We start from the raw sequence: 18,254 nt of genomic DNA, 5'->3' as shown, positions 1-18,254 counted from the left end.
TCGGGATTTGGAACAGCAGGTACCCCTTAAATATTTCTGGACTCAGACAGTGACACAAGGTTGACTTCTGGTAAAATGTACTCTCGTTAAAGCTAAAAAATCTGTCGAGCTGACAGGCATTTTAGATACTGGCGCAGATGTGACCGTAATATCTGTGAGCAGACTGGCTGTTGGCTCCGGTAACTCAAATGCTTTTCAGGGTTGGTGTCATGCTGTAACAATTCAAAGCAAGGATCTCATTCATGTAAGAGGCCCAGAAAGCTGGGTAGCAAATATTCATCCATTTATATTGGAAACCCCTATTACGTTTTGGGGTTGTGACTGTATGACTCAATGGGGAACTCCAACTGGATCAAATTTGTCTTAATCACCACTGCAGCACAACCCACCCTGAAACCCACCCTGAAACTCACCTGGAAAATGGAATCACCGGTGTGGGTGGGTCAGTGGCCCTTGCCAAGGAAAAAGTCATGCCACCTTAATGACTTAATTCAGGGATGATTAAGTTTCTTATTTTAAAGAAAAGTGGTAAATAGTGACTTTTACATGATCTCCAGCATATTAATGATACCACACAGGATAAAAATACTTTACAACCATGAATGCCCTCCTCAACGATGATTACCTGAAACTGGCATCTTGTAGTAATTGATCTAAAGGATTGATTTCTTTTATCATTCCCTTGCATCTGAACGATGCACCTACAATTACCTTTTCTATTCCCACTATTGATGTTAGTGAACCTGCAAAACAATACCACTGCATTATTTTACCATAAGACATAAAAGTCCCACCAGGTCCCCCAAGCTGTTACATATCATTATATGGATGACATCCTTACAGCAGCAGTAACACAGGAGATCATGGAAAAGGCTCTGGCTTTAACCAAGCACTCACTATCTCAAATGGTGTTGTAAATAGCGCTTGAAAAGGTACAGATATCATCACCAGGCAGTACCTGGGCTGAAGGATTTGTGAACAGACTATTGTCCTGCAACAGCTTAAACTTAAAACTGATGTTAAGACTTTAAAAAAGATTTACAGAAACTGTTAGGAACCATAAATTGGATACAGCTGTGTGGGCCTAACTCATGATGATCTGCATAGCTTGTTTGATATTTTATGAAAAGATCCTTCACTGACATCACCCAGAGTACTTACAGAGAAAGCAAAACAAGATCTCCACCGTATAGCTAACGCCATCTCAAACAGACAAGCATCGCAGGTACACTGCATTCCCCCACGGGACAAGCCACCGTAGAAAGAGCACGCCAAACTTTGAAAGCACTTTTGCAAAAACAAAAAGGGAGAGAGATCTTGGCTCCAGGGCAGCCATATGCTCCGCTGTTTCAGTGGGATGAAAAACACATGCCTTTTTTCCACCAGAATGCCAGAGCAAAATCAAAACCAGTTTTCTTTGTCAAGGCATCAGGCTAAAGACATCACTGCAACTTGCCCTGAATACCAGACAGACTCCATCTCCTCAGCAGGGAAGTGGTGTTGACCCTTGGGGACTCACCTCCTCAGAATTATGCCAATCTGATGTCACTCACTCCGCTGCATTTGAAATGTTAAAATATGTACATGTGTCTGCTGATGCCTGTTCTGGAGCACTGTTTGCATCCTGCCATACAGTGGGGAGTCAAGCACCTGACCAGCATTCCCCACTCACCGACCGGTCAGGCCATGGTGGAGCATACATCTAGCAAGCTAAAGAGTCTGTTACAACAACAACAACAACAAAAGGGGGAAGATGCAAGATACCAGATCAACAAGAGGTCCAGAGCAAGTCTCAAGTGTTAACAAAAAACTTAGAAAGTAGTAACTGAGGAGGACCATATCTTTTAATAACCTGGGGAAGAGGTTATGCTTGTGTCTCCACAGGTCTCAGTCTCCAATGGTCACCAGCAAGGTGTGTGCAACCACACCTGAGGGTGAGAGGCAGCCAGCACTCAGGATCCAGCTGTGGGTGCTGTGAGTGCCCCTGTGCTGACAGTTTGCGGTCTCTTCGACTGGTCATTTAAGCAGAATATCTGGGTAATGTTTGCTACTGCAGCAGAACAAACTACACTACAGTTGCCAATTCTTTTAAGAGAAGATGCTGACAGTAATTGCAACTCCTTAATGAGATATCTAGGTTTACTAGTCACTAGTGAAAGATGTAGTTTAGATGAAATGCAGTTATTAATAAGGATGAAATGCTGTAAGAATGTGTGTATTCAACTTTCTTTGTTTAGCAATATTAAGAATTAAGAGCTCAAGTGTTTAACCTTATTAGAAACTCCCTTGGTTTCCCCCTGGAGTGCTGGCCAGGCTCTGGGTGGAACCCAACGGGAGGATGAAATCAGATGTTCCCGCTCAAAGAAAACTGCCAGTTATTTTGGCCTGTTGATTTAGAGGCCGGACCTGCTTGCAGCGACGTTGGATGCCTCACCTACGGATGGACGCATCACGTAGGGTTTCCAGTTTGTGAGGAAGGGCACTCTGAATTCTCGCTGCATCCGGGGTTCCCCAGCGATTGCAGATCTGAATGTTAGTACTTCTATTAAGTGTGCTATTCCATACTTTCCTTACTGTTTATTTTGTAGTATTTAGTCATATCTCTTATTTATCAGTACTGAAATTAGCCTACTCTTTTAACTAGTAATTGTAACTGCTGTACTGTTTCAGCCTTCTGTGGAACTATTGTAAGTATGCTGTGTTTTTGAAGTTTGTCTAACCTTTAATTGATACAGCTCTCAAACAAGTCTTGCAGGTGCCGTTGCAAAAACCGAGAAAGGGGAGATCTGGGAGGCATCGGCCTTACACAGCCTCTGACAAACAGCTAGGCTTTGATGAAGAGCAGGCCTCAGAAGATAGATAAGAAACTGCTGAGCTGTGCCAAGGTGGCAGGGAAAAATCAATCAGGACAGCAGGCATTTTGCCTGGGCTTAGCAACTGCTGCCGACCCATCTCAGACCTGTTTGATTGGAGTTAGAGCTGAGAGGCTCTCTTCCCCCAGTAGCTGGGAATAGCATGCGAGGTCAGGCCTGGGGATGTATATAGTTTGGTGGACAAAAAGCCGATCTGACACATGGTTGGTATCATCAGACAGTCTGGCTGGGATGGCAAACCCGTGCCTTTAGCCTGGGCTTGTCAAAATACCAACAAGGCCGCCTTTGTTACCACAGTCGCTGTTGTAGCGGACCTCATAGGACGCCTACGCAACATGACCCTTCAACACTTTGGGAAGGAACCTGACACAATACTCATCCCCTGGAAGCAGCAAGTGTGGGACGACATGGTTACACGTTCGGAAGACTTACAACGTGCCATCTTTGACTTTCCAGGGTCCATGACAACTGGAAAGGGTCTACAATGGGTTACACACCTGAAGACACTTCAGCTACAACTTACACTACCTCTAGTCATGCGCCCTCTTAACGGTACAACATACCTTACAGATGCCTCATCGCAATCACAAACAGCTGCAGTCGTATGGAAAGCTGAAGGATATTGGGAAAAGAGGTTGTGGACTCAGACTAATAAATCAGTACAATGGTTGGAAGCCAAAGCGGTCCAGACGGCACTCCAGCAGGAAACAGAGAATCCAATTAATATTGTTACAGACTCTCTCTATGTTTATAAACTTGTACACAAAATGGTAACCGTAGGATTTGTGCAGACGGAAGTATCGACTTTGCTTTATGACGCTCTACAACAACACGTAGGACAGGCCTTTCTTACACATGTGAACAGTCACCAATCCTTACCTGGTCCGATTATAGAAGGCAATCATAAGGCTGACCAGGCGGCACGGGGTGTATGGTCACTAGATGCTGCAAAGCATTTACACGCCTTTCTACACCTCGGAGCAAAAGCCTTAGCAAAAACATGTCATATTTCTCTGTCACAGGCAAAAAACATAGTGGCACTTTGTCCCTACTGTCAAAAGGGCCCACTGTGGGAAGCAGGGGTCAATCCAAGGGGTATCTCCCCCAATCAGATATGGCAAACTGACATAACAGAATTTGACCTATTAAAACCAAATAAATACCTCATAGTAACCATTCACACCTTGAGTTCTACAATATTAGCCACGATGGCTTGCAAACAAACAGCCAGACACATTATTGCTCATTGGGAGGGCGTCATCGCCTTATTAGGGAAGCCACAAGAGATTAAAACAGATAACGGCCCTTGTTTCATCGCGAGACGTACGAAAGAATGGTGTGCGTTATGGGACGTCAAGTTAGTACACGGCCTTCCTTACAGCAGTCAAGAGCAAGCAATAGTGGAACGTGCGCATCGCACCCTAAAATCCAAACTACAACAGCTTGGGGAGGGGGAAGGTCATAAGGGGACAATACCCATAGACCGGCAACAGACTTTACTGTCCCGCGCCCTTTATGCTTTAAATCATTTTGTAGAGGCGACGAGTCCACACCTCCCCTGTGGAAACACTTTATGCCAACCCAGGAGACAAAAAACTATCCTTTGGTTCAGGTCAAGGAACCGGGAGCGATAGAGTGGGAATCAGGCTGGTCACTGAGAGTGTTTGGGCGTGGGTATGCAGCAGTGGAAAAAGATGGTTTAATTAAATGGATACCTGCCCGATGTATAAAACCTGAAATAACCATTTCTTCTTAAAGTTTTTGCAGATTTTCTGTGGCTTTTGGCTACTTGGATCTTCTGCTAGACGAACCATCTCGCCCAGACCCAACATATGGGCAAGCACTACAGAGAAGCATACAGCAGCTGTGGTTAATACAGAGAAAGAATGGAAAAAAAACCCAACACCAAAAAAAACAACACCAAAAAACCCACCCTTGCACATGAAGAAATAGAACAACAAGTCTTCAATTATTTCAAATATAGCTATATAGCATGGGGAGGGGGAAGTGTAGGGAGAGGCGCTCGGAAGATCTCACGATGTACAGAAAGAATAGGGAAGTAAAGATCTCGCGATGTACGGGAAGGCATATATAAAGCAACTGTGCAGTTAATAAATCGAACAAGAAGCAACCACCATATTGGCGTCTGTGCTTTTGTTCCCGCGAAGGTCATAATCTCCTGCATGGATTAGCTGTGATCTGAGCGCCACACCTCTGCGGATTGGCAGATAGAAAAAGACAGCTAATACCCCTACCTCAACACAGGACTACTGCAGCTGGAATATTTTTGGATTGCAGAGAGACAAAGCTCCTGCTTAAGGAAAAAGATTAAAAAAAAAAAAAAAAGAAAAAAAAAGGCAGGGTGTCATGGAATGCTGTTTTGACTGAATATCACCTAAGGTCCAAGCCCTCTACTCATGTTGTTGGATAAATGAGATTGTCTTTGTTATTTGATTTCTCTATCTCGATACTGAATTTCACACCTCCTATCTTATTTTATTGAATCTGACGGAGAACCAAAACTTGCTGGTTTTAACTTTGCTGGTATAGCTGCTGCTACGATTTGGGAATAATTTTTTGAGGGGTGATATTAATGCATATTAAAAGACAAACCTGTGCTGGATATTAGATGACTGAACTCCAGTAAGATTTAATTCCCATTTCTACCATTCTGTTACTTCTTATTAAACTTGAAATAGTTCTCAGATTTTATTTGCTATTGAGTCTACCAACAGGAGAGTACAATCAGTACTATAAAAGTGTGTTCTGGAATGTAAGCATTCAGTTTCTGCCCGAACTACCACGACAGGTGATTTACCATTCCACTGAGAACATTCTTGTCTCACTACAGACAGGGCAGTTTGCAGAAACCTAGGCAGGAACAAGGGAGGCACAATCTTTCGTGGCAATATCCTGGGCTTAATTTAAATTACTTCAGCAGATAATGGTCAGTGCTGGCAGTTTTTTCTCAACTAAGTAATCCGACATCACCTCCGTGAATGGGAGGAGTGGGGCGTAGCCAATGCACAGCAGCCCTTTCATTTACCGAGGTATGACTTTGTTTGCAGAGAATATGCCCTGGGGTGGTGGCAGGAGGGAGGAAGAGGAGCCACTTCTAGGAGCTTGGGTCTTCTGCTTTGATTAGGTCACAGCTACAAATAGATTTAGGACTCAGCCATGCTCAGCATTTTGCTCCTACTCGTACACAATGCTTTTAGAAATAAAAAATTAAAAAATGGAATGTGGAATTAAGGCGGTTGATTTAAATGACAGCAGAAACCAAAAAATTACAGATCTCATAGTCCAGCAGCTCCTTAAAGGAGTCTTAAACATCAAAAAGCAAGAAAAACCCTTGCGGGACAACATCCCACCCAAGAGGAGGAAGATGGTGGAGCAATGGGTGGGAAAACACTCCAAAACCCCGCGGGAGGCGAAGCCGGACAGGCACAGCGTGGCGGCAGGCAGCAGCAGGCAGCAGCAAGCGGAGAGCATCCGATGCCGACCACGTGCCCGGCAAGCGAGCCAGAACCTGAGGGACACCACGGACAGAGTGCCGCCGCCCCCCGACCCCTTCCGACAGGCGGGCAGAGAAGACGTGGAGCCGGATCCCCGCCGCACGCAGCCTGCGCCCGCCCGCCCCAGCCCCAGCCCCAGCCCTCTCCCATCTCTCTGTTTCTCACTTCATTAAAGGTTCGATGTGCGTTTCACAGCGCCTCTGCCTGGGCTCATCCCTGCAGCGGGAGGCGGGGGGCCAATGCAGCCCCTGACCCGTGTGTAGATCTGACCCTCCACCGCTTCACCCACTGCATGAGGAACCCCCCATGACTCTGGGTGGAGATGCTGAATCAGAACATTAGTTCCCAGACTCACAGTTAACGAACTAGAAAGAGCTCTCAAAAATCCATCTGCTCCCATGGAAGCAGGAAAATTCTTCTTTAGCTTTGAGAGCAGGACAAAACCTTCTGGGACTCGATACGCTCACGCTGCACAAACCCCCTGTTACACCAGTGTTACAAATCTCGACAAATTGAACACCATGTCCCGGGCCATTTCCAACCATTTAAAAACGCTACATCAAATCGCCATAGCTCCTGGGGGATTTTCACTTTCTGGCCTGTTTAGGTGGACACCATCCTTAAATTTTGCCCTGGTTTGAGCCCAGAGGGCAACTGCGCACCACGCAGCCGCTCACTCACCCCTTCCCCGCAGAGCTGGGAAGGAGAAATGAAGCAAAGAGCTCAGGAAGGGAGATAATGACAGAGAGGGGTGGCTCGAGCACCCATGAGTCAGGGCAAAAGACAGACTTGTTAGGGGAAGAAAACAGGAATAGCACCTGAATTCAAACACTAACAATGCTTAACAGACACAGTGGGACAGTGAAAAGCGTTATGTTACCACAGTTAAAAACCCCTCGCCCCACCCCTCCCTCCCTGGATAACGTCCTTGGCTCCATGCCATGCAGCTGCCGCCACAGCCCGATCAGTTTTTAACTGTTTCAGGAATTCCTGTACCAGTCGCCATGCAGTTGAAGATGACACAGCGATGGTGTTCTTCCTTACGGCCGCCTCGAATAAGGCGCTCCCTGCCCCTTTCCATGTTTCCAGATCAAGAGCAGACCGTGCATCAGCAGGGACCCCATTCCTTTTGCACCAGATAAGCAAAGTGCGCAGGGCTTTCCCCTCGTCAGAGGGAGGTGGCAGCAGAGGGCTCCACGATGGGAGGTGGAGGGGGCACTGCCTGAGGGGCTTTCTGCTCATTCCGTCTTTGTGGAGGAAACAACTCATCTTGTGCTTCCTCATCGGAGTCCTCACACAATCCCCTCGCCCTCAACCGCGTCTACGTTTGGGACGGGCTCCCCCCGCTAGGTCCATATCTTGACCTCTCGCCACCAGGACCCGGCCCGAGGACACCCCTGGATTATAAGGTGTTTCCCCTGAGCTTGCTTTCTCCGCCTTAAAGTCTTTTAAAGTCTCTTTTAAAAACCTCCAGGTTGTAAGGAGGTTGGTTGCATTCTTATTACCGCGAGAGGCACACTCCAGCAGTTTCTGTCCCAGTTCTTCCCATTTGCTCACACTAAATGCAGTGGCAGTGCCAGCTTCATACCCTTGCGCTTTGATTCACGACAACATTTTTTGGAGCGCTACATCATCCAATTTGACTCCCCTGCGCTGAAGCACCAACTTCCACATTGTCAGAATCATACCCTCCTCCTTAGAGAGGATGGCACCCATCACTTTGTTCCCAGCCGCTCACCTGGACGGTGTCAAATTCCAAAAGGTTGTCGGGACTGTGCAGCTCTCCCCGCCGCTGTGCTTGGCTGGGCTCCATCTCTGCAGCTCTTCCTGCCGCCGTTATTTATTTCCTCGGTGTTGGGATCACATCGGGGTCACCATTTGTCGTTGTTGAGATGGACACGACAAACACCGAATTGTGCAAAATGGCTACTTTATTGTTCCAACAAGCCTTTTAGTGACTTTATGCAGCGTTTGTGTTCATGTACGACTGGTTTTGGTGGAGACTAACAGTTCACGGCTGGATGCCCTCTTCTCTGTTGCAGCCTCGATGACCTTCCTCTCCTTGCGGTCAGGCAGTTCTGGTCTGGCAGTTCCTTGATCTTCTCAGCTCTTCTCGGGACTTTCACGTCTCTTAAGGGTACGTGGTTATCTGCTCAAAGTCAGTATCAAACTTACATTCTGATCCCTCAGACCAGCCCAGGTCTCCCATAGTACCAGTACTGGTTCCCAGCTCCAAGCACGGGAAGAGACACTGGGCGGCTCAGGCAGCATGCTCTGCCCGAGCCAGAAGGTCGCTGGGGCACAAGGGGCAGCCCTGGCTCTGAGTTCAGGGAGGAGCAGTGTGGGAGGCTCCCATGCCCCAGCCTTACCGTGGGGGTCCTGGCTGATGGTGGGATACAGGCAGGTACCCCTGCAGTGCACCTGGTACTGTCGGTTTGTCCCCAGCACCTCAAAATGCAGCGTCTGATCAAACTGCCCCGGCACCGTGGAGCTGAACTGGACCTTCAGTTCTACCTCGCCGTGGGCAGGCACTATCCACCGGCAGCTGCTCAGCCTGGCAATGAAAGAGGAGGCTTCAGACATTGCTAACGAGCAAACGAGAGAAGGAGGCGGCTCATGGACTCGCCATCCCGTGGAGGCCCCGGCAGAGGGTCCCTGAGGGGCTGGGGACGATGGACCCCGCTGGCAAGATGGACGTGAAGCAGAGGGATCACCTCCTCCCTCACGGCTCACCTGACGGATCTCCCCGGGGATGGGGCCGTGTCCATGTCGCTTTGGTGTGCCCCGGGGCGCTGCGTGGGTGCTCCCGTGCCCGGCGCCTGGAGACCTCTCCTGCCTGGAGACCTCGCCCGGCTGGAGCTCCGCTTCCTCCTCACAGCCTCCGGCCTGCCCGCGGCTTTCTCCTTCCCCGACTGGCCCCTGCTTGGCGTGACCTGCTCCTCTGACACCTTCACACCAAGGCAGAGAGGAAAGGGAGAGAGGTGAGACCTGCCCTGAGACACCCCCATCCCAGAGAGAAAGCTGCAGGTTTGTTAACAGACGGGAGAGAGAATAAACCACCAACCACCTCTGCCCATGGATTTGGTCTTCCTTATGGGACTTTGTTTTGCCTACAACACCCCTCCTTGCCCAGGACCCTCTCCTCAAGGGAAGTTGAAGGGTTTAGCTGATTTTTTTTTCCTCTCATCTTACAGAACTGCCCCATGTTTCAAGCAGAGCTGTCTCTTTCAGACAGACAGGAGGGATGCCTGCAGACATGGGGCCCTGTCATGTCTTCACTGCCCTTCCACAGTGATCCTTTTCCATTCCACCCGCCCCCCATGCCCCCACCCAGCCTGGACCCTGCCCTGGCACCTCCACTGCAGGCACATCCAAGAGACTTCTGGTGTTCTTCTTTTCTTCTTCTGCAGTGGCACCTTCAGGCACGACAAAGGCGAAGTGCTCGAGGGCTTCTCCTGCTGCAGGGACCATCCGCTTCTCCGGGTAGCGGATCACGGAGTAGAAAGCCGTAGGTGGAATGGGAGGCCCCGAGGGACCCAGTCCCAAGTCATCCAGGATCTAAAGCATAAGAGAAAACCCTGTTTATGCTCCCGTCGCCTTCATCCTCACACTCCCTGAAAGACACTGAGCTTTTGGCAATGTTTTTTTTTATGTAGATGGAGTACAGTGATTTTTTATGCCCAGCAGGGTGGGCAGGCTCCAGAGCAGTGCCAGGACCTACAAGTGGGACCTAGAGAGAAATCTGAGTGACTCGGCTGAAGGAAACAATGACCAGGAGCTGCCCTGCCCTGGGACCATTTTAAGTGATTTCCAGACTGGGAAACTCTCTGAACAGAGAGGATGAGAGCCCCCCGCTCTTCTGCCCGACCTGAGGGATGGCAAGAACTTCCCCAGCCACGTGGCTGCTGTGAAGCCATCGTGGAACATCATCAGTGGCCTGGACAAGGCTCTGTGCTGTTGTCACCTGGCGGGACACAATGCACCAGGGCCTAGACCACGGCAGGCTCAGCATCTGAGCCTCACAGGGCTTTACCTGCTCTGCCGCTGGCAGCTTGCCACTCTCCAGGATCGCCCTCGTCACATCTGCAGAGCTCAGCACCTGGATGTCCAGGCAGGGCACCCCAACGTCCTGGCCTCTGGATGACCCTTCTGCACCTTCCCCTTCCAGCCCAGATAACTTGGAGTCCTCAAGAGCCTTCAGTTTTTCCAGACGCTCCTTCTCCAGCCTCTCCTGGTGCTCCTTCTCTCTGTCCTTTCGGCTCCTGCAACGGCGCTGGCCTTGGACTTGCTGCTGTACCACCTCCTGGTTCAGAGGGGACAGCAGGATACCCTGAGCCCTGTCCCAGGATGACAAAATATGTGTGACATCCTTCTGCGATGCCTCGTAGATCTTGAACCTCAGGGCCAAGTTCTCGCTGTCACTCTGCGCCTCGGTTTTAGTTTCTCCCTGTTCCGGGTCCGCAGGTTGTACAACCTCTGCTGAGCAGACATCTGCCAGGGGAGCCTCGCTCTGCTTTTTCTTATCTTCCTTGTCACTTGCAAGAGAGTCCGGGTGCTCCTTTGCAGATCCCTTCCTCTCTCCCCCCTCGGTGACTTCGGACAGGTTGCCAAGGGATGCTCTGGTGTTTCTGGTGGATGCGTTCGTATTCTGGGCAGGAGGAGCAGGAAAAAGCGGTGAGCATTTCCAAGCACCAACTCAAATGCTGTAGGACAGCGGCGATCTTTGCAATAGCACCCCATGTCTCATCTGAGGCTTGTGCTAGGTGCTCTACAAATCCCAATTCAGAGCGCAGCTGGTACCCAGTTGAGCTCAACTGAAACTAAACTCCCCAGCGTCAGACTGATGACGAGTCCTGCAAACCAGCTGAGAAACAGAACAGCTTCCCCGACCCAAACTTAAGACACCTCCTTACTCCTGTGCAGTCCTCCGGGCACGTTTCTGGTGTGCTGAGCATCCATCCCTATGTCTGGCTGACACTTTGGGAAGTCTGGCTGCTAATGAATACCTAGAGGGCCTGGTGGTATCTCCTGCCAGACAGGTAGCAAAAGACACCACATCCCTGGCGGGTCAGGGCTCAGAGGTGTAAGTCACATGCAGAACGGGGAGAAATGCTGGACTAAAACTATCTAGGGCTCGGAGTTATGTGAAGCCATGACTCAAAGGCAGCATGACCCTAGAAGAGCAGCTCTACCCAACAAACCCAGCCAAAAATAGCCCTGGCGAAGCAGCAGCAGGATCAAACACTGGCTGCTGTTTCCCAGCACAGCCCCGTGTGTTACCGACGGCCAGGTGCTCATCCCCAGCACTGCGGGTGGCTGCTGGCTGCGCCAGGAATGGTTCGGCTCAGCAGGAGGGGCCCCAGGGCTTTTACTCATCTCTATAAACACAACCACCCACCTGCCCGACTCCAGGCTGGCTTTTCTTCCTTGCAGCATTATCTTTCCCAGGCTTTCTCTTGGCCCACTTAGATGACTTCTTCAGATCTTCTTCCTCCCTCAAGTGTTCTAGCTCCCACCGGTGCTTTTCCTCAAGCTCTTGAGCCAGCCGCTCCATCTCCCTTCAGCAAGACAAACAAAACATCCCCAAGAGTCACTGCCAGAAATCTGGGCTCGTTGCAATCCCAGCTGGTCCCACACTTCATTCACTGACCCTGAGGCCAGGCACAACCGTTAGACCAGCTCTGTGGACTTCCCTCAACCTGGGGAGGCTGGGACATCCAAAGTGAGGGAAGGCGGGAGGGGACCTCCAGGGCCAGCCAAATCTAGGCTTTGCTGTCACAAGGTCTAAATTGCATTACTTCTCCAGTAAGGTCCACCTGGACACCTCCAGCAATGCTGCCAAAGACTGGCTGATCCAGGGAAACAAACTTCAGCTGGGGCTGAAAGAAGTGCTGACACACAGGCTCGCTTTAAGCAAGTCCCTCCCCAAGTTTCAGGCAGGAGTTAAGAGAGCCATAAGCTTATCCTGTGTATCCTCCTGAACAGGGCTGCTTTGCGGGATCAGAGCTTCCCCCAGGCTCACCTGCTGCTGCAGCTGAAGCTGAGCCTAGGAGAAACCAGCTTTATGGCTGGTGTCACTCAGTAAAGGAAAACCCTGGGAGCTCAGCAGTGCAAGGGCCTCACCTACACCAGGACTGGGATCTAAACCAAGCCAGCACAGCTGTGCCTCACACCAACCCACACCACAACCCCTCTGGTTTGGAGAAGAAGGGCGATGAAGAAGATGAGAATGAACATCATTAACTAGAGACACCTGTAAGCACAGTGGCAAGGCAAGCACAGAGCCCAGCTCCCTGCAGCCTGTGTCCAAGCCGAAGGGCTCACCACTAAAGCGGAGAGAGGATGTTCTCATCTCACCGGAGGAAGGTGCCTCCTCTGCTGGGAACCAGGGAGGTGGAACTGGCAGTCCTTGTGCTGCTGGTAATTAATGCTTTTGGCCTTGGTAACCCCTCTGAGCTCAACCAAGGTCTCCGGAGCAGGGAAACCCTTCGGGGACGCTATCCTGGGGAGGCACCCATAGAAGGCTTACAGACCTCTTCTTCCTCTCACGCTTGACTTGCAGTATACTGTTATCAAACTGAATTTTCTCCTCCTCGGTGAGGGCATCATACTCGTCCTCGTCCATCTCCCAGAGGCGTGCTTTCTCCCTCCTGGCAGCTTCTTCCCGCTCCCGTCCTTCAGCACAGACCAGAGGAGAAACCGTCAGTGCCTGCAAGCAGAGCTTGCTGCTCTGGGTGAGCTGCCAGGATTCACAACTCTGTCCCGATCCAGCCTATCATCCTGCCAGGAGATACTGGCGAGCTCACATCCCCGCTTCAAAATTCAGACAAGCCCCCAAACTATCGCTGCTCAGTGAGTTCCCGTGCCTTGCCTGGCTCACACGCCCCAGCGCCGTGGACGGCTGGCCGGTGGTTAGTTATTGAGCCACAGCAGCTTACACTTGTGCCCAAGCTTTAATGTTAGAGACTGAGGTCAGCCTCAGCATTGCTGTATTTTAAGCAACTGTGAGCTGAGTGCTGGCTACACCGAGGCAGAAGGTGGAAGGATTAATAAAAACCCCTCTTACAAGTTCTGCTGGTAACCCAGATACACACGGGTAAGGTTGAAGGCTTGAGAGAGAACATGTCAGAGTTACGGAGACGAAGAGTCTCACCTTCCTGCTCTTTTGCGGCCATCTCCCTGGCTTTCCAAGAAGCATAATCCTGGAACAGGTTCACAAAATAGATGTAAGGCCGATTTCTGACAGCTTTGAGCAGGCAGAGGAGAGCAGACGCCGTGTTGCGTGCAAAGAGGGTCTCCAGGCCATCAAACACCACTCCCTGGTAGCAGTCGCTCAGCTGCAGATAAAGCCAAAAAGGAAGAGAAAGTCAGCTGTCGCACGCATTGGGCTCTCAGCCAGTCACTAAAGCCTGTCGTCAGAGATCACCAGCCATCCCAGTTCCAAGTGCAGCAGCTCAGACAAGCTCTGATCTTCCCCCGCGCTCTGCCAGCTCATGGCATCTGCAGCTTCACCCACGGATCCCTGCACGCAGCCCAGGACTCCTCCAAGAGCAGGCACAGCCCTCCTCCTCCTCTCTGAATTGTACCTCGCTGCCTGTCTCTCCCTAGCAAGAACACCCCCACCCCACGTACCTGCAGCCTGTCAGAGAGGATGGCCACCAGCAGGTCCTCGGGCAGCACGCAGCTCCTAAAGCCCAGCTCTTCTGATGTGCTGCTACCGATGCTCAGCGATCGCTGCGCAGGAAAGCAGGGACGGGGAGAGAGGTGAGAACTTGATGAGCCTTGCAATGTTGAACGCCACCAGAAAAATCAACCGCTTTGGAAACCCCCAAACAATTCCAGCTGCTGAGCTTGGAGCTGGGGTTTCTCACTAGCAGGAGACTAGAACAAAACTGCAGGCCAGCAGCTCCGGGGGAGCACGCTGGAGGGTGCGTGCGTGGCCAGCAGAGACCCAAGCTCGCAAGCCCCCAGCGCAGCATCCAGCAGCTTTGCCCATGGCTGCAGCCACATTAGCCAGGACTGCACTTTGCCAACAAACGGCTGAGATGCCGTAGAGTGTTTCTGCCAGGGTTTCATTCCCAGCCCGAGCCATGCCCAGCCTGCCCAGCTGGCTCTCTGCACTACAGACCCCCGCACCAGGCTCTGGGTGACGCAGAGCCTCCACTGGAAGCGGCCCCTTCACTTCTCAGAGGCAACAGAAAGGTCCCAGGCATCAACCAGTGCAGGCCGTGCTTCACCTGGGAGCCTGTCAGATCCACCAGATGCTGCTTCTGGGATCGGGCTGTGGGGCCATCCCTCTTCTCACCTGCCGCAGCGCTCACCTGGCCTTGGGAGCTGACGGACTGCCGGCTGACTTTGTCCACAGAGCTGGACCGGCTCGTCTCTAGGCTGCGCTTGGCCTTGGCGTGGAACTGCTCGCCGAGGGGCTCATCTGCGTTGTGACCTGCGGAGGGGACAGACGCTCAGTGGGGAGCAAGCAGGCACCTTCCACCCCAACGGACACAGCCCTGAACCCTGGCAGGGACAGGGCCCTCGTCCCCCAGCCTGCCGGGCACTAGCAGCACCCATCTCCAGAAGCAGCTCCTGCCCTGCTTCTCTTTTCAGCATGGTAAAGCACACCACCTGATACTGGATTTTAAAGCCAAAGAGTTTTTAAGGCACAGCTCCGCATCCCTCCTCACAAATGTGCACGCAGGTGACGCTGCACAGTAGCTCTCCTACGGATCAAGCCAAGGCTCCATCCTCCAGGAGCATCATTTCTGTACCTTGCGCCCATCCTGCACTCTCATGTGGAGACGGTAACATGCAGCCCTGCCCCAGCTGCATCCCCATCTCCACTGGAGCCAAATCCTCCGCATGGGCTAACCCCACCTGGGGCCCAGACCCTCCTTCCTTCCGCCAGCTCCCAACCCAACCAGGTTCAAAGCTGAGCAATGCAAAACTTCCCCCACCAGAACCAGGGTCTAGCCTCACCCTGCAGAGCTCGGGGCACCAACTGCCCAACCAGGTTTTCTAAAAGTCTCTGGTCTCAGGTGCAGAACAGCACCACATGCACGAGCTGTGTGACCTGACAGCGTGTATAGGGAAACCTCTGGAGAAAAGAGTCTCATCTGAAACTCTGGGAGGTTATTCTTCCCTTCCTCTCGTGTTTCTGAAGCCACACTCAAAGTCAGTTGTCTAGTGCTTCACGAGCAGCTTCAGAGGGCTTCTTCCTTGTTCAAGTGGGCATCAGTTCTGCCTGATGGCCACGAGGAGTCAGCTGGATTCAGCTTTGAGGAAATGTAAAAAAACCCTGAGAAAAATTCAGGTGTGCCTCACCACTCCTAGGAAAAGGAGTATGTGCTGAGAAGCCCAGAGGCAGTAAAAGTGCCCCTGTCTGAGCCCTTAAAACAGATTATTTTCTTTAATAACATGAAATGCTTTATGAAATGGCTTTGCATTTCTGCACGCTGCACCCATGTTCCCTAAGAGACCCAACGGCTGTCAGACTCCCTCTCTGGAGCAAGCAGAAGTGGACGGTCAGGGTGGGTTTCTGAAGCGCTGCTCTGGGTCCAGCGTGTCTCCTTACCGGCACCCTCTGCCTCCTTGCAGCTCTGCTCGATGGCAGCCCCGATGCACAGCTCCCGGGCGCACAGCCCTGCCGAGCTGCTCCTGTCCGAGATGGCTTCTGTCACCACGGCGTCGATGGACAAGCAGGCAGCGCCGTAGTATTTGGACAGGGCAACCGCTGCCGCTGTCTTTCCTTGAGAGAGAGGAAGACTGCTTGGTGACACTTGCACGTGAAGCATTTTCAGGGACAGGCTCTAGAAAGTCCCCAGACAGGATTTCAAAGTTTCAAGGACAGTGGGAAATCAAGTGCCCCTTTAGGGGAGACCACGAGGGAGGGAGCTGAGCACGGCTGGAAGCGTTGTCCTCTAGAGCCAGGCGGATCACCTCCACCTCACACCCAGCTGAGCGCTTTGTCCCTCGTGGGGACCTCAACCCTGGGCCAGGACGTTGTTTCGAGCCCGGTCCCGCCACCCCTGCGCTGGCCGGCGCTGCCTCAGGCAACGTCTGGGCACGGGCTGGGGGTCAGTGTGGGCGAGGGACCGCGCCCATGAGGCAACCTGGGCACTAGGCACCGTGCTCCCACCAAGCAACGTGGACACGGCCACCCTGTGTGGGGGGAGGATAGCCTGGCTCTGTGGACACGGGGTGAGCCACAGCACTTGCCCCAGCTGGTGAAGGCCTGGGACCATTTCATGTACCAGCAGGGCTGTGGCTTACCTCGCTTCGCTTCAAGTGGTCAATCAAGCAGCACGGCCCACCAGGACGTGTCTCTCCTGCTCCCCCCGCCCTCCTTGCAGCCACGGGCTCGGCTCACCTACCTGTCAGGGGTGCCCCATGGACGATGACGACGATCCCTCTGCGGTCTCGGGCTGCGCGCCCCTCTGCAGAGATATCGATGCCAAGGTGGCGGGCGATGGCCCTATGCACAGGGCTGTCGGTCACTTCTCCCGAGGCCGCCCTGCTGCTGGTGACGCTCTGCCCATGCTCTGCTGTGCGGAACCAGATAGAAAAGTCAGCCTCCTGCCTACCTATGACCCTGATCATCCTCCCCATCCCCTCAGATCCTGGGAGAGAAGACTCTGCTGAAACCAACACCACACCGAGGTCTCACCATGCCCCTCCTTTAGGCTTGTGCAGATCAGGGTCTGCCCTAGATGGTGGTCAAGGTGCCTCTTCAGAGTATAGGAAATGGGCTGGCAGAAAGAGGAAAGAACAAGCCTTTGGCAATACCTAACAGGACTGGGCCAAATGTCCTGTCACCTGTCAACGTGGTCCCAGGTCCTGCTGAGTAAGGGGCGGACAGGCAGAACCAGGCATTTTACACTGTCCCAAGGGAGAGGCTCCATTTGCACATTGAGCGATTATCCAAAAGCTGGATGCTTTAGGAATATTACTCCAGGAGATGTAGCTGGGCTCTGAATTCATCATAACACATTTGCAAAGAGCTCCCACCTTTGCCCTTAGGAGGTCACCAAAAGCCATCTCGGCTTGCAGTGTCACGCAGGACAGAGAGCACGCTGCCCTGCCTAGGAAAGGGAACAGCATCACCCTGATCCCAGCAGCTCCTGGGGCAAAAAGGTGCTCATTTGGCAAAACTGGGGAGAACCTCTCTGGCCTCTCACTTGTCCCTGTCCTGTCTGCAACAATACCCATCCCCTGTCTTTTCTCAACACCTTCCCTCTCCTCTGTGTTCAGATTTAGAGTCCACCTCGTTGGACTGGCTTTCATCAAACACGGAGGAGAAAACGGATGAGCTCTGGGATGAGACAGCGTGAATGATCCCAGCAGAGGACTTTCTTCCTTGATCTGACAGAGACTGGACATCTTCAAAGTTTGCGTGTTACAAGGCACAGACTTTCACGCTGGAATTCCTCCACCAAGCTGGGGAATGGGTGGCTGCTGAAAGCCTGGGCTTCCCGTGGAGAGCTCAGGGTGTGCGGGCTGGACTCCCCGCTGTGTCCACACTCAGGACAGCCAATGCCAAACCCTCACCGTTGTCCTGGCCTGCTGGTTCCCCAGTCTTGGACTCCTCATCCTGCAGCCTCTTCTGCTCCTGATAGTACTCCAGCACCTCTGGGGGCAGCTTCTCACCCGGGGCACGTGGAGGCAGCAATAAGGTGTTACGGCAGTCATAATCTTTAAGCATCTGCAGGGCCTGTGCATGTAGGGAAGAGAAGACACATGCAGGACGTGTTTCTAACAACACGGACTATCCAGGCCCCTCCACAGTCTGCCAGCAGAGCTGGCTAACCCTGAAATGCCACCAGGCTTTGCCCTGGGAACTGTCTCCATCTCCCTGGCACGAACCCGGGAACGC

At 52.1% G+C, this 18,254-nt stretch overlaps 1 protein-coding gene across 1 annotated transcript in view; it reads right to left on the bottom strand.

The window, feature by feature from the left end:
• Nucleotides 1–8,391: 8,391 nt before the first annotated feature.
• Nucleotides 8,392–18,254, bottom strand: part of LOC141956727 (hydrocephalus-inducing protein homolog) — a 121,431-nt gene continuing 111,568 nt past the window's right edge. The window contains 15 exon segments of the mRNA XM_074897529.1: nt 8,392–8,537; nt 8,758–8,942; nt 9,122–9,336; nt 9,743–9,946; nt 10,422–11,036; nt 11,787–11,946; nt 12,922–13,063; nt 13,542–13,725; nt 14,021–14,169; nt 14,616–14,831; nt 15,957–16,130; nt 16,756–16,923; nt 17,587–17,609; nt 17,611–17,761; nt 17,924–18,092. Coding sequence (XP_074753630.1) covers nt 8,392–8,537; nt 8,758–8,942; nt 9,122–9,336; nt 9,743–9,946; nt 10,422–11,036; nt 11,787–11,946; nt 12,922–13,063; nt 13,542–13,725; nt 14,021–14,169; nt 14,616–14,831; nt 15,957–16,130; nt 16,756–16,923; nt 17,587–17,609; nt 17,611–17,761; nt 17,924–18,092 — 2,901 coding nt within the window.

Source organism: Athene noctua, chromosome 2 (genome assembly GCF_965140245.1).
Source record: "Athene noctua chromosome 2, bAthNoc1.hap1.1, whole genome shotgun sequence".
Lineage (NCBI taxonomy): Eukaryota > Metazoa > Chordata > Aves > Strigiformes > Strigidae > Athene > Athene noctua.
This window is presented reverse-complemented; position numbering and strand designations above follow the sequence as displayed.